The 26,928-nt window shown below is 40.8% G+C and overlaps 3 protein-coding genes and 1 pseudogene across 3 annotated transcripts; 2 read left to right on the top strand and 2 right to left on the bottom strand.

Moving 5' to 3' along the window:
• Positions 1-3,524: 3,524 nt before the first annotated feature.
• Positions 3,525-8,554, bottom strand: LOC139939151 (alpha-N-acetylgalactosamine-specific lectin-like). Its single transcript, XM_071934912.1, has one exon. The coding sequence runs from the start codon at positions 7,090-7,092 to the stop codon at positions 6,595-6,597; it is 498 nt and encodes a 165-aa protein (XP_071791013.1). The 5' UTR covers positions 7,093-8,554; the 3' UTR covers positions 3,525-6,594.
• Positions 8,555-9,942: 1,388 nt separating this feature from the next.
• LOC139938505 (alpha-N-acetylgalactosamine-specific lectin-like) lies at positions 9,943-12,137 on the bottom strand (annotated as a pseudogene).
• Positions 12,138-12,820: 683 nt separating this feature from the next.
• On the top strand, positions 12,821-26,915 carry LOC139938313 (CST complex subunit STN1-like). Its single transcript, XM_071933748.1, has 10 exons — positions 12,821-13,103; positions 14,214-14,255; positions 16,868-16,921; positions 18,166-18,231; positions 19,328-19,486; positions 20,666-20,826; positions 22,137-22,283; positions 23,503-23,622; positions 24,444-24,522; positions 25,714-26,915. Exons 1-6 carry the CDS (start codon positions 12,977-12,979, stop codon positions 20,791-20,793), a joined length of 576 nt encoding a protein of 191 aa, XP_071789849.1. The 5' UTR covers positions 12,821-12,976; the 3' UTR covers positions 20,794-20,826; positions 22,137-22,283; positions 23,503-23,622; positions 24,444-24,522; positions 25,714-26,915.
• On the top strand, positions 21,319-24,536 carry LOC139938704 (CST complex subunit STN1-like). Its single transcript, XM_071934320.1, has 4 exons — positions 21,319-21,330; positions 22,137-22,283; positions 23,503-23,622; positions 24,444-24,536. The coding sequence occupies exons 1-4, from the start codon at positions 21,319-21,321 to the stop codon at positions 24,534-24,536; spliced, it is 372 nt and encodes a 123-aa protein (XP_071790421.1).
• Positions 26,916-26,928: the final 13 nt, after the last annotated feature.

Genomic DNA, 26,928 nt, shown 5'->3' with positions numbered 1-26,928 from the left:
ATGTTAATTGGAGTCCAAGGTTGCCACCCACTTCAAACCTAAAGAGGTGGCTCTGTGTGCAGCCTACAGCACCCCCCTAGACCAACAGGTGGTCCATATCAAAACCCAGCCCCCCCTTAGACCAACAGGTGGCCCATATCAAAACCAGACAACCACAGAGGTGACTCTGTGTGCAGCCTACGGCTTCCCCCTTCGACCAACAGGTGGCCCATTTCAAAACCAGACAACCACACATGTAAGGAGATATCGCTCGTGACTCCAGCCAATCAGACAACTCGTAGGAGGGAGTTCGGTTCAGGGTTTTGTAGACTTGCAACCCGACGTCTGTAACGACACAACTGTGTTGGATTCCACAAGGATGCCATGCCACTGGACCTTCTAATTTTCAATCCAAGATGCCGCGGGTTACGCTTTTAATAGTATAGATAGTAGGTGTCGCCTGCACATGCTGCGGGTGATGACACTCAAGCAGTAGCCTACCCATGGCATCGTAAGAGTTGCCAAAAATTTGGAGACTGTTATTTGTAAATAGCGCCCTCTGTTGATGGATTGTTATAACCACAAAACACTTCCGAGTCTCAGCCATTTTATAGCTCTATGGTCTCCGCAGGTTTGTTTAAAAAAAAATCCTGTATACCTTGGGCCATCCGAATACACGAGCAGGAGCTAGACAATTCACAATATTTGGTAAGACACACGAAGGGTGGGCTATACTTGTCGACTTGTCTGAACCGTCGAGTTGTCCGAACGGACGAGTTGTCCGACGGACGAGATTGTGCCGCAGTTTGACCGATATGGACGCAATTTCAGCCTAGAAACAACATTTGTAAAACTTGTTGACTGAACAACGGTGCGGGCGCCACGGTCAATTTCCTGATTGGGGCCCAAATTTTCTCGAGAGTCGGGGGAATTCTTATCAACCCCCCGGCCATATATATAACTAGTGATTTTGCCATTAACAGCGTTTACAAAGCTACTAATAACTATCAAACCATTTTGTAATGTGTAAAGTACACGTACGTTATACTTTATGTTTTAAACACTTCACTCTTCGAGGTAATATTGCTCGGTGCCGAGTTTGCAAGGTGTCGAGTTTGCAGGTGCCGAGTTTGCGAGGTGCTGAAGTGTCCGGTATTCCTGCTTAAGTACTAGCTGGGCGGCGGATTAGTTTGGTGATGGACGAAGGAGGGAAGTACAGGCGGGAAGTTGAGAAGTTGAACTCGATGATGCGTGATGATCAAGGACCGGTGAATCACTCCGCTCCGAAGAAACTCCATGGCTCTCTCAAATCGCTCAAAGCTAAGAAGGACCCCTCCACCCATGCCGGAGTCTATCGCATTCCATGCGAATGTGATAAGGTTTATGTCGGGGAAACCGGGCGTAACCTTCCCACATAGACTTAAGGAAAACCGAGCACACGGAAGGAGGGGAGACTTCGATAAATCCGCTATCGTCAAGCTTTCCCACATCACTGACCACCGATTGAACTGGGAAGCAGCAGAAATCATCGCTCCAATCCAGGCGTGGCACCCTCGACGCACCAGAGAGGCCATCAAGATCCACAAGCATGACACCGTATTGTACCCCACAGTTAAAGGCAGTGGACACAATTTGGTAAATGTCAAAGACCAGTCTTCTCACTTGCCGTATCTCAACATATGCATAAACAACCTGTGGAAATTTGAGCTCAATCGGTTGCGAGATAATAATGAAAGAAAAAAACACACTTGTGACACGAAATGTGTGCTTTCTGATGCTTGATTTCGAGACCTAACTTGAGGTCTCGAAATCAAACTTCTTTCTCGAAAATTACTTCTTTCTCGAAAATACGTCACTTCAGAGGGAGCTGTTTCTCACAATGTTTTATACTATCAACCTCTCCCCATTACTGGCAATCAAGAAAAGTTTTGTGATGATAATTATTTTGAGTAATTACCAATAGTGTCTTAAGGCTTTGTGATTATTTAATGAACGTTTTTTTTCAAAAAGGATTATTTACTGGTTGAAAATAAACCAGAACGTTATTTAGTCAGTTGATGGTCAAGGTTGTCCAAAGCACCCCCCACACAATATATAGAGTCTATTGTTATCTCCCTTCCGCTGCTCCCTTGCGGCAAAGATCGTGTTTCTGATGAATCTGGGCCAACCTTTAATTTGCATTTCAGTTGCTGTAATTATTTGCCCTTAGTTAAAATCGGTGTAAGTCGCTGATTGGTCGGAATTGAATCGTCAGTTTCATTCAATCGATTAGTTGAGGCGAACAAGCCTTATTAATACGTACGGAGGTTTGTTCCCAGTATTGTCTTGTGATTGAAGCTTGACGGTGTCGTGGTTTAGTTCCAGATACAACAAACACTGTGATGGACCCAGACTCTGTTTCTATACATACTGTACAGGAAAACCAACATTTAGTTGACCTCTAAGCAATCGCCAGATCAACTCGACTCTCTCCATTTGTTCTTATAATAAACACATCGATATAGTGTCAGTTACTGTGCAGAAACAGCGATTAAAGAACCACACAACTGAGCTTTCTGTCTGTATAGGCCCTATACCTCGACTGCATCAGAAACAACCCGAGTTCGACCCTCTGATGTTTCATGCTTTTGCTGCAGAAATAACCATCACCGAGAAAGAGCAGATCAAGAGTTATCGTTTGTACAAGGCTTATTATTTGAAGAGGAAGGGAGTTCTTGTGAGCTGCTTTCGTGTGTAAAGCAAACGATCGGTGTGCCGAGTGGTGATACTTTAGACTTGCTAAATCCACACAAGAGATTCCGAGACTTTCCGAGATTTGACTCTCTGAAACAAAATGGGAGGATTTTGTTTGCCTTCTGTTTTGTTGATTCTCTTCACCATTGGTATGAGTTCTGCTCATTCGTGTAAGCCTCGGATGTTGTGTCCATTCGGCTGGGAGTCATGGGGCGGCTCTTGCTACAAACATATTAAAGGAGGACCAATAACTTGGCAAGCAGGGAGATTGAAATGTCGGGAGATGGGAGGGGAAATGGTTGCGCATTCATCGTTGGAGGAAAATAACTATATACTGAGTAAAGCTGTGTTACTTTTCGGTCAGACGTGGATTGGTTGCAATGATATAGAGATTGAAGGGCAGTGGGACTGCACTTCAGACAACGGCGGGTATAGGAACTGGTACGGGGCAAGCCAGACGGCTTAGCTGATAGAAACTGTGCTGAGCTTCTACACCAAACCCCATATGTCGGTAAATGGGTAGATCATAGATGCTCAAACATCAATCAAGTTTTCTGCAAAGGCGAGGAAGTCAAGTTGAAGCAATGGCGCCTGCTTGCTTCGTGTCTGACCGGCCACACCTTACGAGAGATACCGACCAGCAACGTCCGTGCCTGCGCCGCTGAGTGCCAATACGACCCCAGGTGTCGCTCCTTCAACGTGCAGCATTTATGGAGAGGGGATCGAATTTGCCAAGTCAACAACAGCACCCGCTACGAGGCCGACCACACCCAGGTTGTGAAGTCCAAGAAACCTCTTATGTGTATTTACGGAGAGAGATAATTCAATGAACAATGTTAAGTCATCAGTGAGTACAAAACATTGAAATGACGCTCAAGTGCCAGAAACAGCCGATCGTGGACTATTTACTCTAAGATTGATTGTCCAAAGTTCGGGCCATACTTCAGAATTTAAACTAAATTATTGTAATGTATTTTTGTTTTTAGTAAAAGAATTATAAACATTCAGTTGAAACGTTAAAGGTAAAAAACAAACATGAAACTATAAACTCTTTCAATTTTTGTTCACAGTCACATAAACTAATCAAATTCTTTATAAACTTTTAGCAAAACACATATAGCCAACGGGACCTTTTAGCCGATTATAATCCCTCTGTTTGATTTAGCGCATAATGTCACTACTTCATGACCATTGATTACTTCAACCTCCAGGCTACTGAAATTACAAAAACTTTGATTCGACAAAAAACAATGTTTTTGCATTAGACCATATTTAAAAGTTTTTTCACAGTAAACAATTCGAAATATCTGACTATTGAAGTGACTCATGTAAGAAAATATTGTGATCAGGCCGATAAAAATGCATTAATTTTAATTTAAAAAACATTTCAAAATGCCGACTCGAAACTTTGTTTTTATTTTCTCAGATTCGACACAGTCGTTCAGTTTTAAGTAATTTGGTAAATATTTTAACCATCATTGAAACCACTAAAGGCACTGGACACGATTGACTATTGTGGCAAAGACGAGTTTTCTCACTGGTAGGCTTATAACACTGAGTCCGTAAAAAAATTTGACTCAATTTCCATTGAAGAGAATAATGAAGGACACCATAGTCTGAAGTATTTTATTTTATTTGAAGGTATAATTTGCCTTGAAAATGAGTTTGTGAGTTTATCAGGTACAGTCATGTTTATATAATGCATGATACCGCAAACAAATGCATGCACAAGTTTACACATTGTTGTGTGTGTGTAAAGTTTAACTTCATGAACTTCTTAAGATAAGAATTTATCTAGGCGATTGTCAATGTGTGGAGCTGCTCGTCATTGTCCTCAAGTTGTACGGAGTTGTAAAGTCGAGACATGAAAGTCTGACATCGATGATGAGAGGTGGCTTCCGGTGCGGTGCGGACTTCAATCGACCTACAATGCTGATAAATGTAAACTACTAATCAATAACTACCGATATACATCATGCAAATAAATTCATTGAAAACGTACAAACTAATAATTAATGTTTATTGCATGGACACGTTTGGTAATTCAAGTCTATTCAAAAAGCATACCAACTAACTTGGTCACGAGCACCGGAGAGCTGTCGATAGCCTAAATAACAACTGACCCCTCTCGGAGGTAATGTAGCTTTTGTAAAAACTTGAATCCGTTAAAGACTTCAGGCATGAGATCACACAATGATTTTGTGCGGCAATAAAGGGGTGTATTTCCTTTCATTATTTAATTTTGCCTGCAACTTTGATGACAAAGTTGGACCCAGATTGTCACGTGTGTGTCATACTATTATGCATGTTGGGAAAGATCAAGTAAATACTGGTCTTGGACAATATTTACAAAACGTGTTAAGTGCATTTTTCTAGCATTGTTCTCAAGTGCATGGACTTTAGTTTCAGGTTAATGGGTGAAATTAACGTTGGTTATAATTTCCCCATTTTAAACTGCGTCATAAACTCGTTGGACACTTTCGGTAAACAGTATTGTCCAAAGGCCCATCCCACACTTCGTGTATCACAACTTACATATAAATAACAAACCAGTGAAAATTTAGGCTCAATCGGTCATCGGAGTCGGGAGAAAATAACGGGAAAACCCACCATTGTTTCCGCACGTTTCGCCGTGTCATGATATGTGTTTATGATTGTTTTAATGTTTTCTCAAATAGTAAAGTATTTCATGGAATAATATTTCAAGAGAAGTCTTTCACCATTACCTTCTGTAAACCCTGTAATTTGTTTGTAAATTCTGTGAACATTTATTTTTTGTTCTTTTCTGATCGCAACGTGTTTTATCAGAACTCAGAATTACACGAGGTAGTTCCCGATATAGGCGCAATATTTACGGACAATTTTGGGTATGTAATTATTTTGACCATCATTGAAACCACTAAAGGTACTGGACACAATGTGTGACTAAGACCGGTTTTCTCACATGTGTGTCCAAACGATGGCTTATAACACTGAGTCCGTGACAATTTTGACTATCGACTATATCAAAGTTGGAATAGAATAATGAAGGACACCATTGTTGCACAATATTGTGTGCTTCAGATAGTCTGAAGTATTTTAATTTAGTGAGATATATCTCAGTTCTCAAAAACTGCAATACTTCACAGGGAGCCGTTTTTCACTACTATTTTTGAGTAATTACTAATAATAGTACAGTGCCTTTAAAGGGAAGGTACACGCTTGGTTTTAGTCACCCTTAACATTTATGACAGTAAAAGCTTTATGTTAGAGCCTACACAGTAGCTTCCGTCCATCAGTGGAGGAGAGCATTATTTTAGAAACATTTCATTTCGAAATAATGTGGTAATGCATTTTAATGGAAACATGTATCAGGTTCTATCAAAAATTTGAATCTGAGAAGCGTTAACTGTCAGTGACGTTTCTCAAATAGTGTTTTCGTACTAGGGATATAACTATACTTCCAGCGTGGACATTATTCGGTCCGAATTTCCGGTGATAATTTATCCCAAAGGCGCTCTCACCTTATGAAATGAAATGTTCACACTCAGGATTAAACACTTGAACGGTTCCAAAAACCAAAGGTATACTTAACTTTGCGTTTAAAATGAGTTTGTGATTTCATCAGTTACATGTTTACATAATGCATGATACAGCGAACAAAAGCATGCACAACTTTACACATTGCTGTGTGTGTGAAAAGTTCATGAACTTCTTAAGATGCGAAGAACTTCTCTTGGCGATTGTTCTTGTGTGGAGCTGTTTGTCATTGTCCTCAAGGTATTGTACAGAGTTGTATATTGTCGAGACATGCGAGTCTGATATCGATGATGATGCGTGTGCAATTCGGGTGCTGTGCCGTCAGTCGACCTACAATACTGATACTGTAAACTATTTACTTTATCAGTAACTACCGATATACATCTTGCAAATAAATGCATTCTCTTTGGCACAGTTCTCATCATTCCATCCTATTTTGCCAGAATTGTTCCAGAAGTCAACGCAATGCTCACCATCCCCTTCGTCTGGTTGGCCAGGAAGCCAGACACCCGTTGGTATGTCTCGTGTCCCGCTTGATATCCAAATATAGGCACCCTCTGTGACTTGGTCGTTTAGCCCAATCCAAACACGATCCCCTTCGTCTTCAATTGAAATCAGTGAAGTTTTCCACATCTCAATGAGTAAGTGGTTGGTACTGGAATCCCGGATGGTCGCAAGATGGGCCTGGCTCTTACTGGTGAAGAACCCATTGCAGTGAGCTTCAGCATCGTGCCATGATTTTCTCTGGCCGAAGAAGCGGTAGCAGTTCCCTTGGTATACTGACCAGAGAGGTGGACACTCGGCTTGAGAAAGACATATGACGGACAAGAACACGAGAGAAATTTTCCAGACGGTAGCCATGCTTCTAGATCGAGATGTCCTCCTTTTTTTCAGCAGTGAGGCCGTTTTATGGAAGTTCTTTTCATAAAAGGCCTATTAGGTCAGGTCAGGTTTTGGTGTTGTTTATTGACAAACTTCAAAATTCAAATCGTACCAAAGTACAATGTCCAACTGCTATCATGCAATCAACTTGACTTTCTTGTATCTGATTTGGAGTATTTGCAGCGAAGGCTTTATACCATTAATTTTATTATTTCTCGACAAAAGGTGCCTACGCCATTTTTGTATAATAGGCCCAGCCATTTTTGTTTTTATATTATATTTTACGGGCAACTTGGGGTTATTGCCAAATGCGAAACAAAATTGATCTTAGTAAACGTTGTAAAAGAAATTGTGGGGGTAAATATGTGCATTTTGCGGCTTACGCAAAAGTGCGTTTTTTGAAAACATCATCACCATTTGTTGAAAACGTGCAAACTAATAATTTTTGTTCAATATTGGTAGTTAAGCCCATTCAAAAAGCACAAACTTACTAGGTCACGACCAACGGAGAGCTGTCGATCGTATGACTCCCTCTGGGGTAAATGTAGGTTCTGTGAATGTGGTAAATTCCCACTAAAACTTGAATCTGAAAGACTTGAGGTATCTGAAAGCACACAATGATTTTGTGCAACAAATAAGGGTGTATTTTCCTTTATTATTTGCTTGCAACTTCGATGACGAATCTGGGACTATATTTTCATTTGTATGTCATGTTATGCATATTGGGAAACACCAAGTAAATACTGGTCTTTGACAATATCATTTACAAAACATATCAAGTACATTTTGCTAGTTCGCAACTGCATGGGCTTTAGTTTCAGGTTAGTGGGCAAAATTAACGTTACGTTACATATTTCTCATTATATATAAACTGCGTCAAATACTCATTTTAACTTGAATACCCCCCCAACCTCATCCCCATGTTTTACTTTATTTTCAACCATGTTCACAATAGAACCCTGGGATGGAAACTTCTTACTTGGACCCTGATTGGACAACGACTTTACACATAGAATGTGTTCCATATGTATAGGTACAGCCAGCCGCCGGCAACCAACAATGTACAAACAAGCTATTAAATCTGGTACTGTAATAAGAGTACGAAGATGTGAATTTCGAAAAGTAGCCAGACTATTTGAATTTGTATACACGTATCCAAAATTTTGGATATGCAAATGTTCCAATACCAGGGTGAGAGAGCGGTCAAACTTGTAACCGCTCGACACACCATGGGGTCGAGGTTGGTCTACCTCCATGGTCTTACTGGACTGGGCCCCTGTCTCAGGTTCCAGCTTGTCATATCCAGTGATTCCATTGGATGCAATCAAACAGTACACTGCTCTCAAGTCCGCAATAGAATTTGAAATGAAAAGGTCAAACTACACGCCGGTTTTTGTTGCCGGTCTCTGGCGTTATTCCCTAGCCTCGAAGAATGACGTCAGACGTTCAGTCTATGGGTGCGTTCGTTTAGCTTCCCTGGGTCGACCCCGGTGTGTGGCGGGTTTTTTCCCAGGACGAACGTGTGCAGATAATTACCCACGTTCGGCCTGGGAGTAAAAACCGCCACACACCGGGGTCGACCCAGGGAAGCTAAACGAACGCACCCTATATAGAGGAGGACGTGCGGCGTGGGTGCGTGCTGATGATGAGGGCTGCAGAAGCGGAGGCAGGGAAATTCATTATCAGGGCAATTGACCGTTTAGAGCACTGTGGACAAAAGTCATAATAAGTAATTTTTATGATCAGTTATGTTGTTATTATTTTGGATCATTCATAAAGACACTGTACACTATTGGTAATTGTCAAAGACCAGTCTTCGTTCTCACTTGGTGTATCCTCAACATGCACAAAATAACAAACCTGGGAAAATTTGAACTTAATTGGTCGTCGAAATAGCGAGATAATAATAAAAGAAATAACACCCTTGTCACACGAAGTTGTGTGCTTTCGGATGCTTGATTTCGAGACCTCATAATTATTCTAGTTTTGAGCCGTCTCAAAATCAATTCGTGGAACTTTCTCGAAAACCACGTCACAACTCAGAGGTAGCCGTTTCTCACAATGTTTTATGCTATCAAATTCTTGCCATTACTTGTTACAAAGTAAGGTTTTATGCTAATGATTATTTTGAGTCATTACCTATATAGTTTCCCGGTACTCTTTAAGACAGAAAACTTCTTGAAAAGAGGGAGCTAGCATACTTGAAGTAATTAACTTCGCCGTACAACACTGAATCTCCGGGGCGGGGAAGTGGGGGGGGGGGGGGGGGGGGTAGCGGAATATCTTGCTACATCCAGCAGTCTAAATAGCCGGGTTAAATTGAAGGTGTGTATATAGCCATTGCAAAACTTCATCAATTAAACAACAAATAAAACGGAAAGCAAACAGTTACACCAAGTCTGAAAATCTCATATGAAATTCTAAAATCGCCCGTGTCAAACCATGGAGGTAGAAATAGATTAATGTGAGTGGCGAGTGGCTGAGGATTAGCGCAATGTGTCGCGGGCAGCGCTGACAACTGCGTCACTCCGGACGTCGTTAAAGCGTCAACATCTCCGGGTGCGTCCCACCCCACCCCTCCCACCAACTCTGTCCCCCGTTACGATTATGGCTAACTTTTTACACATTCTGCTGATAGCACCCTCTTTTGAACCAACCTCCTTCAGCCAATCTTGTTGTTCAATCTCTGTGACATAATTTAACTACCTGGTTATCAAATTGAGGCACCGGGTACGAGCGCTTGATGCAGCCATTCGATGACGACTTGGCAAACAATCTAAGAGAATATAACACAAACTGTTTTAAAAAATTGGCAAGGCACCAAGTATATAGGCTAAACTGGCCTTGGGCCCATGTCTTTTATTCACGAATTAGTGTGACGTCAGGATGTTCAGGCTACAAGTAGGCTGACTGATTACTTGGAAAACCAAACAAATTCAAGTTTCATAGAACAATGTTTAACTAATAATGATAAGCAACCTGTGTCAGTAAATATTGATCTTGAAGTTTTAAAGTGTTTTATTGGTAAATAAAACAATGGGGGACTTTGTTCGCAGATTATTACCTCGATTTGATTTAGTGCATCTGTCATTACTGCATCCGTTAATGCTTGAATTTATAATCTACTGCACTTCGATTCGACACTTGTTGTTTACATTTATTTAGTCAAATTTAAAGTTTTTGCCAAGAAAAAAAGTTAGAAATAAACATTTCATGTTGAAACCAGTAGTTTTACCATCATTGAAACCACTAAAAAGGTAATGGACACATTATTGGTAAATGTGGCAAAGACCAGTTTTCTCACTTGTGTATCCAAACATAGGGTTATAGGCTATGATGCATAAAATAGCAAGTCTGTGAAAATGTTTACTCAATTGGTGTGTTAAAGGCAGTGGACACTATTGGTAATTGTCAAAGACTGGGCTTCACAGTTGGTGTATCTCAACATATGCATAAAATAACAAACCTGTGAAAACTTGAGCTCAATCGGTCATCGAAGTTCCGAGATAATAAAAAAAAAAACACTCTTGTCACACGAAGTTGTGTGCGTTTAGATGGTCGATTGCGAGACCTCAAGTTCTAAATCTGAGGTCTGAAATCAAATTCATGGAAAATTACTTCTTTCTCGAAAACTCTGGCACTTCCGAGGGAGCCGTTTATCACAATGTTTTAAACTATCAACCTTTCCCCATTCTCATTACCAAGTGAGGTGTTTTGCTGATAATTATTTTGTGTAGTGACCAATAGTGTCCACTGCCTTTAACCACCTTTAAAATTAACGACAATAAAAACTTTAAATTGGAGCCTACACAGCAGCTACCGCCCAGCAGTGAAGGAGAGCATAATATTTGAGAAATATTTCATTTCGAAGTAGTGGTAATGTAAAGGTTTTATCCTCCGATTGAATAAAAGAAGCGTGATTTGAGATGTGTTACTGTCAGTAACGTTTCTCAAAGTGTATTGCTGTTATGGATCATTCGTCCAGCGTGGACATACTTATTTGCTCCGTATTATCGGTGATCAACGGCGCTATCACCTTATGAAAGGAAGTGTTCACAGGATAAAACACTTGTCTTGAATGGTTCCAAAAACCAAAGATACTTTTGCCTTTAAAATTAAGTTTGTGGTTTTCTTAGGTATATTATGCAATTATGGTACAGCAAACAGAAGCATGCATTTACATATTGTTGTGTGAAAAGAATTTCTCTTGGTGATTGAACTTCCTGATGTGGAGCTGTCTGTCATTCAATGTATTGTTGTACAGAGTTAGTATAGTCGAGACATGAAAGTCTTAAATCGATGCTGGGGGTGGCATGTGGGTGTTGTGCAGTCAGTCGACAATGCTGTTCTTACCATTAATCAGTCACTACCGATATACATCATGCAAATAAAAGCATTCTCTCTGGCGCAGTTCTCATCATTCCATCCTATTTCGCCAGAATCGTTCCAGAAGTCAACGCAATGCTCACCCTCCCCACCATCGTCTGGTTGGCCAGGAAGCCAGACATCCGGTGGTACACGTGCCCCGCTGAACGATTGTGTCCCGTCTGATATCCAACGAAAGGCACCCTCTGTGACTTGGTCGTTTAGCCCAATCCAAACACGATCCCCTTCGCTTTGAATAGAAATCAGTGAAGTTTTCCACAGCTCAAGGAGTAAGTCGTTGGTGCTGGAATCCAGGATGGAAGCAAGGTGGCCTTGGCTCTTACTGGTGAAGAACCCACGGCAGTGCTTTTCAGCATCGTGCCACGATTTCCTCTGGCCGAAGAAGCGGTAGCAGTACCGACCGTATTTTGACCAGAGAGGTGGACACGTCACGGCTTGAGAAAGACATAAATGACGGACAAGAACACGACAGAAATTTTCCAGACGACAGCCATGATGCTTGATCAAGTGTCTGTCATGCACTTTTCAGCAGCGTGATCTACTTTTTTTATTTTATAGAAGATCGTGTCTGTTAAAGCATGGAGGAATAATTATTCCTCCATGGTTATAGCTATGAATAAAGGCCTATAGAATCGTGGGCCAACGCACTAAAGGGATTGTCAGGTCAGGTTTTGATGTCGTTTATTGACAAAACTTCCAAAGTTATTAATCGTACCAAAGTACAATATCAACTGTTATCAAGCAATCAACTTGTCTTTCTTGTATCTGATTTAATAGAGTATTTACAACTCAATTGATCGTCGATCATACTAATAACTGTATTATTTATCGATAAATAGGCCAAGCCATTTTTGTGTTTATATTATATTTTACGGGCAACTTGGGGTTATTGCCAAACTGAATGCGAAAAAAAAAATGATTTTAGTAATTGTTGTAAAAGACATTATGGAGGTATGTTGTGTGCATTTTACACGAAAGTGTGATTTTTTGAAAACATCATCACCTTTGTTGCAAACGTGCTAACTAATAATTAATTGGTCATTAAACCCATTTCACGAAACGCTATATCGAGTTTAGGACGAGTAACTAAGGATGGGTTCAATGCGTCCGAACGTCTTGTGATACGGAACAAGATTAATCTAAAGTTTTAGAGAAGAGTTTGTGAATCGACGGCTGTCTGGACCAGACAACGTCATAGCGAGCCCGCCGGCCGCATGCCGCTTTTGAAAAGAGCAAAAAAAGGACAACGCCAGTTTGGCGCCCTCAACTGGTAGTTTGTTTCTTACTGCCAAATGACTTTTGACCCCGATGCGGGAAAATCAAAACAAACTGGAAGAAGGACAGAACTATCGTTTTGATGCCAGCCGTGTGATTGCTTTCATCGCTCTCGTCGGGCCTCATAATAAATATCTTGGGTATAAAGTTCTCTTAGTTTTATTAACAAGTACAAAATGAAGCTTTTTTCCCCAAAGTAGGCATGGCAGCTGGTGAGAATTTAGACTTTGTACCGCATCGGTTTTGGCATACAGATTCCGTGTACAAATCATATGTCAAACTTTACATCGTTGATATTGTATCTTTATTGGACTACCCGATGGGGAAAGGTAATGTTCACTTTGAATATTCATAGTGTGTTCTTTTGTTTGTTTGTCAGGGTGTTTGTTGGTTTGTTTGTTTGTTTAGATGATCTTCCCATCAACACAGGTCAAGGAAACTCGGCAAAGTCCGACTAGTCACTAGGTTACGGGTAGGTCTAGGTGACTCCTACCTATCAGCCATATTAGAACTATTTAGGTTTTGTCCGCTATCGTCTCCCGTAATCTCATAGGGTTACATCTCTCACGACACATAAACGATGATGGTTCAATCGTGGATCAATGAATTTTGTAATCGCAAATCACTTTTTTTTTCTTTTTTTGCCAAAATAAGCCTCCACAATGTATGTGTCCTTTGATATCTCATTGCCCGAGGGGACGACAGAAATCCTTTCTGCCATCTGAAAAATTGAAAAAAATGATAAATTCTTACCGTAATTCAGTCCCCAACTACTCCGTTTTACCATTACACACGAAAGCCGATTGTTATGGTTGTCCCCGACCGTGCGCGTACTTTTTTCCCCGGACAAACGTGGAGAATTGTCTGCACACGTTCGTCCTGGAAAGAAGAAAAAAATACCCAATCCGCGCTTTGTGTACAAAACATATCGACAAGCGTCTGGTAACCACTCTTCGTAATAACCATCCTCCCTATTTTTTTGTCTAGGGAGGAGGGTCACATTATTGCAACTAGGTTTGGTAGGATTCAAACCTGCCTCTTGCTATCGAGTACCGGGCAATCTCGGTAGTTGGTAAGACATACTCTTGAATGGCAAGGGTTTTGGGTTCGAATCCCACCCGAGTTATATGCATGGTTTTTTTTCACAAGTTCTGCAGTCATACAGTACAAGTGTGTAAACCACTAAACCCTGGTGGCAACTTAAAGCAACTGACTTGTTGAAGACTATTAAAAGAGAAACAAGTTAGCTCATAGCCTAGTCTTAGTCTTTTGGGGATTTGCCCATCAATTAAAATTACTGGTCAGATAATTTTATTATTGTAGAAGAGTCTTTTTCAACTTGGCTAAACAACAAGTAGACCCAAATAGGGCCTCCTTTTTAAAATCAAAATTGCCACTGTTTAGGCCTACTGTTTTTCCAATCTATTTTCTTTTTTTAGGAGCCTTTGCCTATAAGAACCATCCTGTGTACAGAGTTGACAGCCTCAGCAAGATCCTCTCCAAGCACAAAAACCTACCCAACATTATCTTAGCTGGGGATTGGAATTTCCCAGACATTGACTGGAGTAATATGGAGACTACAAACATGCAGACCCAAGCACAGCATAACAGGTTCCTCACTTTCCTCAACGAAAATGGCCTTGTTCAACTAACCAAGGACATAACTAGGCCAAGGTCAGCTTCCATACTGGACCTGGTACTGACATCAAATACTGAAATAGTGGAAAACGTGAGGGTGAAGCCTGGTATAAGTGACCATAACATTGTCCTCTTCAACATTAACACGACACCAAAGTCACAGAAAAAGCCCCGGCGCACAATCTACAAGTATGATAAAGCAGATCAACACTTAGTCAAGATGAAACTGAAAGAAGCATCAAGTGAATACTTCACTAAAATCCCAGATGACTCACCAGTAGAGGACAACTGGAAATTCTTCTGTCAAGCCATTACCAATGCCATGAAACTTATTCCCCATTTTACCGACAAAGGGAAACCTAGCCACCCCTACATCACCCAGAAGATCATCAAACAGATGAATAAACGAGACAGGTTGTACAAGAAAGCAAGGAAAACCATGACCCCAGAAACATGGGGCAGGTACAAATCCAAACGAAATGAAGTCCAGAGGATGCAGAAAAACGCACACGATACTTACATGAACAACATCATAGGGAGCAGCCTGAAGACAAATGGCAAGAAGTTCTGGACTTTTGTAAGGTCACAGAAGAGAGAATCACTTGGAATCCCCACTCTCAGGGTGGCTGATGAGACCTATTCTACAGACAAGGAGAAAGCTAAAGGCCTCAATGATCAGTTCGCCTCTGTCTTCACCCATGAGAGCAACTCTGATGATCTCCCAGACAAAGGTCCCTCCCCATATACACCAATAGAAGATCTGACCGTAGGGCTAAATGGAGTGATGAAACAGCTCAAACGGCTAAAAACTAACAAGGCTAGTGGCCCCGATGAGATCCCAGCACGCATGCTCCATGACTACGCTGATGAAATTGCACCCATCTTAACTCACATCATCAAGCAGTCCTACCTTACTGGTAAGCTACCATCTGATTGGTGTAAGGCCCGTGTTGTGGGTATCTACAAAAAGGGCAGCAAGAGTGATCCATCAAATTATCGCCCTGTTTCCTTGACTTGCATATGCTGTAAAATCATGGAGCACATAGTCCTGAGCCACATGGCTAAGTACCTTGCTGCAAATAACATCATCATCAACAACCAACATGGTTTTCGTGAGAAATTGTCATGTGAAACGCAACTCATTCAAGCCATTGATGACTGGGCCCTTAACATCAACAACAAACACCAGACAGACGTCTTGTTCCTAGACTTTAGTAAGGCCTTTGACAGAGTAGCTCATCGCAAGTTGTTGCACAAGTTAGATTACTACGGCATCAGAGGCAGAACCAAAGCATGGATCCAAGGTTTCTTGAATGGTAGGACCCAGCAAGTTGCAGTCAATGGCACCTTGTCTGCACCTGCAGATGTTATATCTGGAGTCCCTCAAGGCTCTGTACTTGGTCCAGCCCTTTTCCTTCTTTACATCAATGACATCAATGAAGGTATTATGTCAACAATGAGGCTTTTTGCCGATGACAGTGTAATCTACAGGTGTATCAAGTCCCGTAGAGATTTTGCAACTCTCCAAGCTGATCTCCAGGCAGTCTTTGAATGGGCTCAGAAATGGGACATGAGCTTCAACATCACAAAATGCTGCCACCTCTGCATCACCCTGAAGAAGACAAAGTTGGATCATACCTTCACAATCTCTGGTCAGGAAATCCAACACGAGAAAAAATGCAAATATCTTGGAGTCACCATCACTGACAACCTAAGCTGGAACACTCAGGCAGAAGCAGTCAGAGCCAAGGCTTCAAGATCGCTTGGGTTGATCAGACGCACCCTTGGAAAATGTAGCAAGGAAGTCAAGGAGACGGCGTACAACACTCTAGTAAGACCACAACTTGAATTTGCCACAAGTGCATGGAACCCGAACACAAACCGCAACATCAGAATTGTGGAGAGCGTCCAGCGCCAAGCAGCACGTTTTGTCATGAAGGACTACCACCAAGAATCAAGTGTGTCTGACATGCTGACATTGCTGGGATGGGACACCCTGCATGACAGACGTCTCCTTCATCAGGTCGAAATCCTCTACAAGATACTACATGGCCAAATAAATATAACAATTCCTCCAAACATCATCCTAGAGAACAGACGATCAAGCCGACACAACCAGACAAATCAACATAGCCACACCTACAGGCAACCATTCGCCAGAGTTGACTGCTACCTCTACAGCCCTTTCCCAAGAGCTGTTAGGATTTGGAACAGGCTACCAGTGGCTGCAGTCACTGCAACCAATCTGAACGGGTTCCAAAGAGAAGCACTGCCAGCTATAAGAAAGATGGAGCTACCAATCCCTCTTAGGACAAATTGACATTATCACCACCTTATAAGCACTATCTTGAAAGCACAGGCACAGAGCGCAAATGGAAATTGCAACCCACCCTCTCCAGGACAGCAGCAATGCTTATGGGAGAGTACAACAATGCAAGATGCAAGATGCAAGACATCTTGGGATGGATTGTGAGAGTGGAGGAAAGAGCAAAGATGTTCAACTATGGAGGTCAGTCATTAGAAAGAATCTTTTTTCACCATTGTCTCAATATTCATGGACGTAACTGTAAGACGCACAATCCTAGCCAAAATGCTTGTGCCTAACCTCACATAGATATTCAGCAATATCTCAAGAAATGCTACCACCTTTTGAAATTAAATTTTCACAGGTTTTATTGGACATCTTCCTTCAGTATCAAACAATCAAAATGGTTCTTTAGTATAAAGACCCTGGATACTATTGGTAATTGTCAAAGACCAGTCTTCTCACTTGGTGTATCACAACATATCCAAAACAACAAACCTGTAAACATTTGAACTCAATAGGTCATCACAGTTGCGAGATAATAATGGAAGAAAAAACACCTCTGGTCACACAAAGTTGTTTGCTTTCAGATGCTTGATTTCGGGACCTCAAAATCTAATTATGAAGTCTCAAAATCAAATTATAATATTTTAACATTACTTCAGGGGGAGCCGTTCCTCACAATGTTTTAAATACTAACAACAGCACTCCATTGCTTGTTACCAAGTAAGTTTTTATGCGAACAATTATTTTGAAAATTACCAAGTGTCCAGTGCCTTTAAAGCCATTGGACCCTTTCGGTAAACAGTATTGTCCAAGGCCCACACTTTATGTATCACAATTTCTATATCAAATAACAAACCTGTGAAAATTTTGGCTCAATCGGTCATCGGAGTCATAAGAAAATAGCGGGAAAACCCACCCTTGTATCCGCGCGTTTCGCCGTGTCATGACATGTGTTTAAAATAAATCCGTAATTCTCGCTATCGAGAATTGATGTTGTTGTACTGTTTTCTCAAAAAGTAAAGCATTTCATGGAATAATGTTTCAAGAGAAGTCTTTCACCACTAACTTCTGTAAACCCTGTAAGTTATTTGTAAATCTGTGAACTTTTATTTTTTTGTCTGTACCGAAAGGGTCCAATGGCTTTAAGCCTTAAATGGCTAAAGCCTTTACAGATAGTACAAGTATTATTTTGGCTGGTATGTGTACGCATAGGCCACTGTTCACTTGATGTAGATAAAGATGTAGATTGTAGGGCTAACATTAAAGTTTGCACATTTATCAACAATTCAAATTGACCAGTTCTGTGGGGCATTCTTGTCATAAAACCATGAACTGATGTAATTTTCCTATGTCTAAAGTAAGCCTTAATCACTGTTTTATCAATGGATTTGTTTGAAAGGAATAATACCCCTATTGGCAATTGTCTTTATATCCACCTTCAGTCGACGACGGAACAGGAGTTGTTAATTGCTGTTGCTGGAAACCAAAGGGGAGAGATGAACCAGCAGGTAGAATACAATTTACATAAATTATTTTATAGATGTTATTAATTGCATCAGGCTTTTTGTCATTCAACAACAATTGAAAGCTTTAATATATATTTTTCCCCAAAAAAAGTTGGATGTTGAGAAATGGATACTAGCTTCCAACAAATCCAATAACTCAGGTCGAGATACACGAATTACATGAGGGCCATGGACGATCTGTTGTCCCAGGTCTAATCCAATAACTCAGGCCGAGATACATGAATTACATGAGGGCCATGGACGATCTGTTGCCCCAGGTCTAATCCAATAACTCAGGTCGAGATACACGAATTACATGGGGGCCATGGCCAATCTGTTGCCCCAGGTCTAATCCAATAACTCAGGCCAAGATACATGAATTACATGGGGGCCATGGACGATCTGTTGCCCCAGGTCTAATCCAATAACTCAGGCCAAGATACATGAATTACATGGGGGCCATGGACGATCTGTTGCCCCAGGTCTAATCCAATAACTCAGGCCGAGATACATGAATTACATGGGGGCCATGGACGATCTGTTGCCCCAGGTCTAATCCAATAACTCGGGCCAAGATACATGAATTACATGGGGGCCATGGACGATCTGTTGCCCCAGGTCTAATCCAATAACTCAGGCCGAGATACATGAATTACATGGGGGCCATGGACGATCTGTTGCCCCAGGTCTAATCCAATAACTCAGGCTAAGATACATGAATTACATGGGGGCCATGGACGATCTGTTGCCCCAGGTCTAATCCAATAACTCAGGCCAAGATACATGAATTACATGGGGGCCATGGACGATCTGTTGCCCCAGGTCTAATCCAACAACTCAGGCCAAGATACATGAATTACATGGGGGCCATGGACGATCTGTTGCCCCAGGTCTAATCCAATAACTCAGGCCAAGATACATGAATTACATGGGGCCATGGACGATCTGTTGCCTCAGGTCTGGCCTTGATACCCCTTCATAAATGTTCAATGGAGGTGCTCTGTACAGTATGAAAATAGACTTTTCCTCTCAAAGATGAAATCCATTCCTTACAGTTTGCTAATTTTTCCTCAAAATACTAATTCTCTGAAAAATACAGCTGTCAACCCAGATTCCTCATTCCGAGAATTTGTCACAGACAAAGTACAGACCCACCAGATGCAGCAGTTAACGTGCATGGAGCTCGGTGACATCATCCATGTCAGAGGTCGTCTCAATCGTTATCGAAACAGAGTGGAGGTATCTGCATCCTACTTCAGTAAGTGTAATAGTTGGCAGTTTAACATTTTGCAAATTCTGAGTCAAGTCACCAGTCATTATTTTTTAATTCTTGAAATAATTATTTCCATAAAACCTTACTTGGGCGTGGTGACGAGTAATGGGGAGATGTTAATGGTATAAAACATTGTGAGAAACGGCTCCCTCTGAAGTGACATACTTTTCGAGAACGAAGTAATTTTCCACTAATTTGATTTCGAGACCTTGCAGGTTAAAAACTTGAGGTCTCGAAATCAACCATCTAAACGCACACAACTGTGTGTGACAAGGGTGTTTTTTCTTTCATTGTTATCTCGCAACTTTGACGACCAATTAAGCTCAAATTTTCAAAGGTTTGTTATTTTATGCATATGTTGAGATACAGTAAGTGAGAAGACTGGTCTTTGACAATTACCAATAGTGTCCAGGATCTTTAAGTCACAGGTCATGGTGCAGTCAGACGTCATGTGGTGTCAAGTTAAGTCACAATATTATTGGTCTAAACACAAGGCAAGTCACATACTTTGAATACAGCTGTATTAAGCAGTCAGGCCTGGGCATCAACTTCAAATTACAAGTATCAAGGCACTGGGGCTTGAGCAAAAAAGAAGACCAGATTTAAAGTTGGAAGTTGAAGCATCTAGCTGAACAAAGTCTGATGATGCAATGTGTAATTAAAAAAAAAAATGTTTATTGAGTCACTCAAGTAGCATATGACTTACGTTCGTAACAATTCAAGTCATTAATTTGCAACTCAAAGTCGAGGCACAAGTAATTTTTTTGCAAGTACAAGTTAAGTCACTGCTAACAAAAAAACAAGCGACTCTCGCCAACTCGAGTCAACAAACCTGGTCAGTAATTCTGTCTCAACCACAATGTATAAAAAAAACTCATCTCAGTTATAACTGTTAGACCACACATAAAGATAAACCAGTTTCTCACCCCTGCCTGCTTCCTCTTTCACATCTGCCTTGATATAGCGTCCAGACCACTGGCTAATAATTCATGAAGGTACATGTACTCAAGAAAGTACTTTAAGTATGAGAGTAGCCAAGTAGTCATGAAATATTAAAGTACTCAAGTCTCATGAAACTATTAAAGTGCTCAAAAAGAGTATGCTATGAAGTATAAACTCAACTGACTACATTATGCATGTTTCGGGGGTTCTTTGTTTTTGCAGGAAAAGTTGAAGATCATTCGTGTAAAGCAGAGATATACCGCATGGAGGAACTACCTAAAATGTACCAGAATGTGTATGATCGGCCCTTTGTTCTTTCAAGCATTGTTACAAGTCAGTTGCGGCTTTAGTCTGAGGAATCGGAGAGCGGAGTCCAAAGGGAGGTTAGTTGTTTTGGAGAAAAACTTTAAACAGACAGGATCAATCATATACACCTCCAAAATATTGATAAAATAAAAGACACATGGTGGACTGAGAGGAGAGTATTGTACTGTTTTCCATTCAGCAACCCAGTCGGGTAAGGTAGTAAGGTAAAGGGCTTGTCCTGAATCTGGTAGTGATACACCTTTTATGCAGGGCGGTTTGATTTTAGGCTGATTTCTGAGTGACATTGATCTGTACTCAGAGAGTGGAACCATTCAGAGAACTGCTGAGAGGAGCAAGCTTTTATATGGACAAAAATCTCTGCAAATTTGGTATCCCCTTTCGTGAAGAGATTCCAGTCCAGTTTTGTTAGGGATTCACGGTAGGATGTGTCAAAAACCCATCAGCCCTATGCTTTTGCCGTGGTGCCCTCGTCAAGGTTCCAATTCAATTTGACATTTTCCTCATATAAGTGCCCTTTACCAGAGTAAAATTGCTGTGCCCTTTCAATAATGGAATTCAAGGTATTGATGTGTGCTGACCATGTACAGGTACATTTATCTGATCAGTGTTGTAGCCACAGTGGGCGATGCTGGACGGGCCTGCCCACCAGAACTCACAATTTTTGCCCAGCAGTGCACTCTGAGCGCAATACACTGTGCTGCCCAGCACAGATCTGAGACACAGCTAAATGATTAGGAGTATCAAATGTCACAGAGAAAGAACACAGACAAAAGACCACTCAACTTATTGCATGGCCCCGTATTATGAATAGTTTGGAAACCTTGTATCATGCCTTCCTGAAGCTTGCACTTCAGAAATGATGAATAATATTTTGCTCGCTTGCCCTTTGGAGATAAAAAAAAAAAAGAGGGATTTATAGCTCACCAATAATACTGGTCTAGCTTCTACCCTGTGCGGTGTCATGGCCGAGCGGTTAAGAGCACCGAACTCAAGCTCTGGTGCTTCTGTTCAGCAGAGTGTGGGTTCGAATCGCCAGCCGTGACACTTGTGTCCCTGAGCAAGACACTTTAACTATTATTGCTTCTCTCCACCAAGCGGTAAATGGGTGCCTGTGAGGTCAGGGATGATTGTTGTGATTGATTTAGCTGAGTAGCGCGTATTTATGTTGCACAAGGCTTTATATTCCCCTCCAGGGAGCCGAGATGGTTTAAGAAATGAATTAAGGCCGAGTGACCAGGGATAATAATGTGAAGCGCTTTGAGACGCTTCCGGGTGTGAAAAGTGCTATATAAAAACAGGTTGTTATTATTATTATTATCATTATTATTATTAATATATAATTTATTAATATTTCTCTATCTGAAAGGCTCACTTGGTGGATCGGTTATGCATTCATCTGCGGTTTAAACTAGGAGACCCTTCTAACGGATTCCAAAACTTCTTCCTGAGAGAATTGGAGACAATTGAAGCAGTTATGGAAATAGCATCGTGTCCATGTCTGGAGTACAAACAAGTAAGTGTTTGGTGTGTCATGGCCTAGCGGTTAAGAGCACCGAAAGTTCAACCACCACATAATAAACAGATAGTTATAAGTGTGGGTACAATTGCAACCTCACCTGCATTGAAATTGGGTCACGTGGTCTGGTCACTCCTGAAACGGCTTCTAGGATTTCAGACATTTTTGCTCATTCACTAAAAAGCAAAGCTCAAAAGTCTCTCCAAAAGGAACTTAGTAGAATTGCCATCCTCTGTAGCTACGTACACAATATGGAATGCTCACCACGAACCATCTTGGGGGTCTACTGACCAACCTCACCTGCAACTGTAGTTTTTGTCCTTTGAAGTTAACTTATATGCGTTGCTCATTAATTTGCTTTTCACTCGGTGTTATGTCTTACGTTTATTTTTGTTTTGTCTGCCCTGCACTATACCATGGCCAACTTTGTTGGTCATAATAAATTACCTGTGCTTAAGTGTACTTTCTTTATCCTCTGCCTATTGATGTATTGTATATTATTGATTTGCTCTATAAAGATTGATTTACCCAAAGTTGTATCAAGTTACAAATCACAAGACTACCGTAACTGACTTGGTAAACTTGAAATAGTTTGGGGTTGAAAATTGAACCATCCCAAATCCTAAACTAAAAATTTTGTTGCTTTGTGTGGAAACAAAATTGCTATAAAAACGTGAAATACAATGTGTACCAAAAGAAAAATACAAAAAAAACACAATACATTTAACCATGTATAACAGCTTGAAATGGTTACAGCCATTGGACCTATTCGGTACAGAAAAAAAATTTTCAAAGTTCACAGATTTATAAAAAATTTACAGGGTTTACAGAAGGTAATGGTGAAAGACTTCTCTTGAAATGTTAGTCCATAAAATGCTTTACTTTTTGAGAAAACAGTAAAACAACATAAATTCTCGTTAGCGAGAATTACGGATTTATTTTAAACACATGTCATGACACGGCGAAATGCGTGGAAACAAGAGTGGGTTTTCCTGTTATTTTCTCCCAACTCCGATGACCGATTGAGCCTAAATTTTCACAGGTTTGTTGTTTTATATATAAGTTGTGATACACGAAGTGTGGGACTTGGACAATACTGTTTACCGAAAGTGTATAATGGCTTTAAGCATGTATCGAAGCATGGCGCATAAAAGTGCTATAATTCCTGCTGAAACATTGCTAATGAACTGACTTTTTTGGCCCTTCATTCCCCCAGGATAGTGTAGGAGGAAAGGCACCCATCAGACAGATCCGTAACGTCATCAAACAATCAGTAGACCGCTTGGACAGAGAGGGCATAGTTATCAGAAGTGGAATCGACAAAGAGATGTTCCAGGTAATAGACCCTTCCCATGAAATACGTAAATTGCACATAGCGTATGCGCACTAACGTTTTGGTTGGCAAAATGAGGGAACATCACGCTGTTTTGTACACGGCTAATGGGTGTGTGACGCAGACGCGATTGCGCGCCTGCTTAGTGCACAACTCTATGGCGTTTGCCAACCAACAGGGTCTGTACGCATGCGTGAATGTAATTAGCATATTTCATGGGAAGGGTCCATTATTATAGAAGAGTCCAAATTCACAGCGTGGGAATGTAAAATAAAAAGCATGTCCCAGCTTATAATTTTAGTTGTCACAGACAAGTATCCTCACTCGGTGTATCCCAACATTTCCATAAAATAACAAACCTGTGAAAACATGGGCTTAAATTGGTCAACAAAGTTGACCAATCAATGCACAACTCAGTGGTAACCAGGGGCAACACCCAATGGAACCAGTCATCGAGAGTAAAAAGTTTATTGTAGATAACATTGGGTGCGTTCAATTGGTTTCCCTGTGTTGACCTGTGGTTCTCATTCAGGTGAGCCCCTAAAAAGAGCGAATCGAATGATCACTCACCTTCTCGTAGTGATATCATGCACCTCGGGCAAGCCCCAAGTGACCCTTTCAACAAGCAGGGCACTTGGGGCTGACCCAGCTGAGCCCCTGGAATGACGTCAAAGCTATTCGAACATACCGGGGGCAGATCATGGTCGACCCGGGGAAGCTAATCGAACGCACCCATAGTTGTTAGAATTACTGGTTCAGCTGCAATGAAGCTTATTTTTATAGAAAAAATCTAAATTTCCATTTGATTTCTTGCCCCTTTACAGGTAGCTCAGGAAAGTTTGACTTCAAGGCTAGACAAGACGATCCTTAAAATTCTGAGAGCTGATTGTCAACTTCCCAAATGTAAGCTGAACTAAAATTTAAATAATTAACTAAAAATCAGGTAGGGATTGGGATGTCACTACATATGTGTAAAAATTCCTTTGAGTAGTGGTGGTTGTTAGAAGAACCCGTGGTTTGACAATCAATCGTTCAGTTTATCAATCAATCAATCAATATGCTCTCTGATCATCTTCTGGAGAATGCTGCATTCTGTTGCTGGATAGTTCTCAAAAGAGTTTTTTGTAGGGGGTGGGGCATTTAGCCTCTAGGAAAGTGCATGCCGACCTAGACTAAAGGCAGTGGACACTATTGGTAATTACTCAAAATAATTATTAGCATAAAACCTTTCTTGATTATGAGTATCTTGATTATGGGGAGAGGTTGATAGTATACAAATATTGAGTGGCTCAGAGTGGAATGGGAGGAACATTATCGCAAGGTAAAATTTGGACTGTTCGCCTCGTGAAATGGAACAGTCCAAATTTTACCGAGCGATAATGTTCCTTCCATTCCACGAATTAAAGCCACTCAATATTTTGTTTTATATAACTGACATATAGATCCTTGTCATTTGATGTATTTTGAAAGTATAACATTATGAAAAATCTGTTTGTTTGACAACAAAAAATCATATAGTGCCGCGTGGCAACAATGCACAAATCGGATCACAACCTTGTGCACAGGTTCTCCTTTGTTTTAGCAGCGGCGCGGCGGCGCTGTACTGCTAAAAAACATTGGGAACGAGGATGATCCTAACTGTTGAATGGGAAATGCTATTCCCCATGGGCGAATAGGTTTTTTTGATCGCCAGCGCGGATGGGAGCAATAGTGAATGTCACGTGAAGTAAGTTCCACCAATCAAATGACAAGGATTTGTTGTGAGAAACAGCTCCCTCTGTACTGACGTAGTTTTTGAGAAAGAAATAGTTTTCCATGAATTTGATTTTGAGACCTCAGATTAAGAATTTGAGGTCTTGAAATCAAGCATCTGAAAGCACACATCTTCGTGTGACCAAGGGTGTTTTTTCTTTCATTAATATCTCGCAGCTTCGACAACCGATTGAGCTCAAATTTTCACAGGTTTCTAATTTTGTGCATATGTTGAGATACACCAACTGTGAAGACTAGTCTTTGGCAATTACCAATAGTGTCCAGTGTCTTTAAGTCATCTATTTTGAGATGCTGACAAAAGTTCTTCACTTTATCTTCCAGATGAGAAAGGCTGCCATTATTTGCACGTGATGGACTGACTGCACAACTTAAACCCTTTCCAGAATAGTTCAGCTCAAGCTGTCAAACTGGCATTAGATCGGCTGGAGGAACAGAGTGAAGTTATCAGCACAACATTCAAGCACTTCATCCCTTTCAGCTGACCAGGAGAAAGAAAATGGGGACATTTTTCCAGGGATAAGTTGCCTAGTGATTTGATCTTACAATCGCTGAACAAAATGTCATTTTCATTTCATTTATTCTGGTTGTGAAGCCATTGACTCTAAGAAAAGAGTAAACATAAGATAAGACTATAGTCTTAACTCTTCGTGAAATCCAGCCCAGAGCTTCTACCTGGAATCACGTCCACACTCTGGCAATGCGATAATTTGAGTCCGGTTGCTAGACTTCTCAGCCATGACACTCTACAACTGTCATTTGTAATAACAGTGAACAAGAAAAAATGAGACAATAATGCAGTTGATTCAAATATTCAAGCAATCTTTTGTTATTAGTATGCATATTATTAGATTGATGGTATTGACTAGTTATCTTTACTTCAGAGTTCACAGGTACATGTAAAACTTTCTTGTACCAAAAGAGGTACTGTATATGGCTTTTACACAAGATATTAAACAAAGTGTTAAAAGTTCTTGTTTGTTACATCAACTCTTTAGAGACCATAGTGGCTGCAAGCGGCCTGTATCAAAATGCCCATAGCGGCCACAAACAGCCGCAAGATTTAATCTACTTTTGCTCAAAAGAAAAGATATCGGACCATTAAAATTGACATTTCAATGTTTCTCATCACATGTTGTAGATTCTGCAGTTCTAAATCAAAACCATGTGTTTCTGTTTCAGATTCATTTTCCTGACATTTTCCCCCCGAAAATAACATGAATAATGAGGACAAATCAACACGATTAGCAATATCTGGATGTTGGTTATACAGAAACGAACGATCTCTAAAGGGTTAACCCATACTGTTCCCATTGTTCAGCCTTCAACATAATACTGGGCTGGCTTTGATAAAGCACTAAGATTTATCTTAAAGCCATTGGACACTTTCGGAACAGCAACAAAATTAAAAGTTCACAGATTTACAAATAACTTACAGGGTTTACAGAAGGTAATGGTGAAAGACTTCTCTTGAAGTACTATTCCATGAAATGCTTTACTTTTTGAGAAAACCATATAACAATATCAATTCTCGATATC

Source organism: Asterias amurensis, chromosome 6, assembly GCF_032118995.1.
Source record: "Asterias amurensis chromosome 6, ASM3211899v1".
Classification (NCBI taxonomy): Eukaryota; Metazoa; Echinodermata; class Asteroidea; order Forcipulatida; family Asteriidae; genus Asterias; species Asterias amurensis.
Note: the sequence above shows the minus strand (reverse complement) of the source record. Positions and strands in the feature narration are given on the sequence as shown.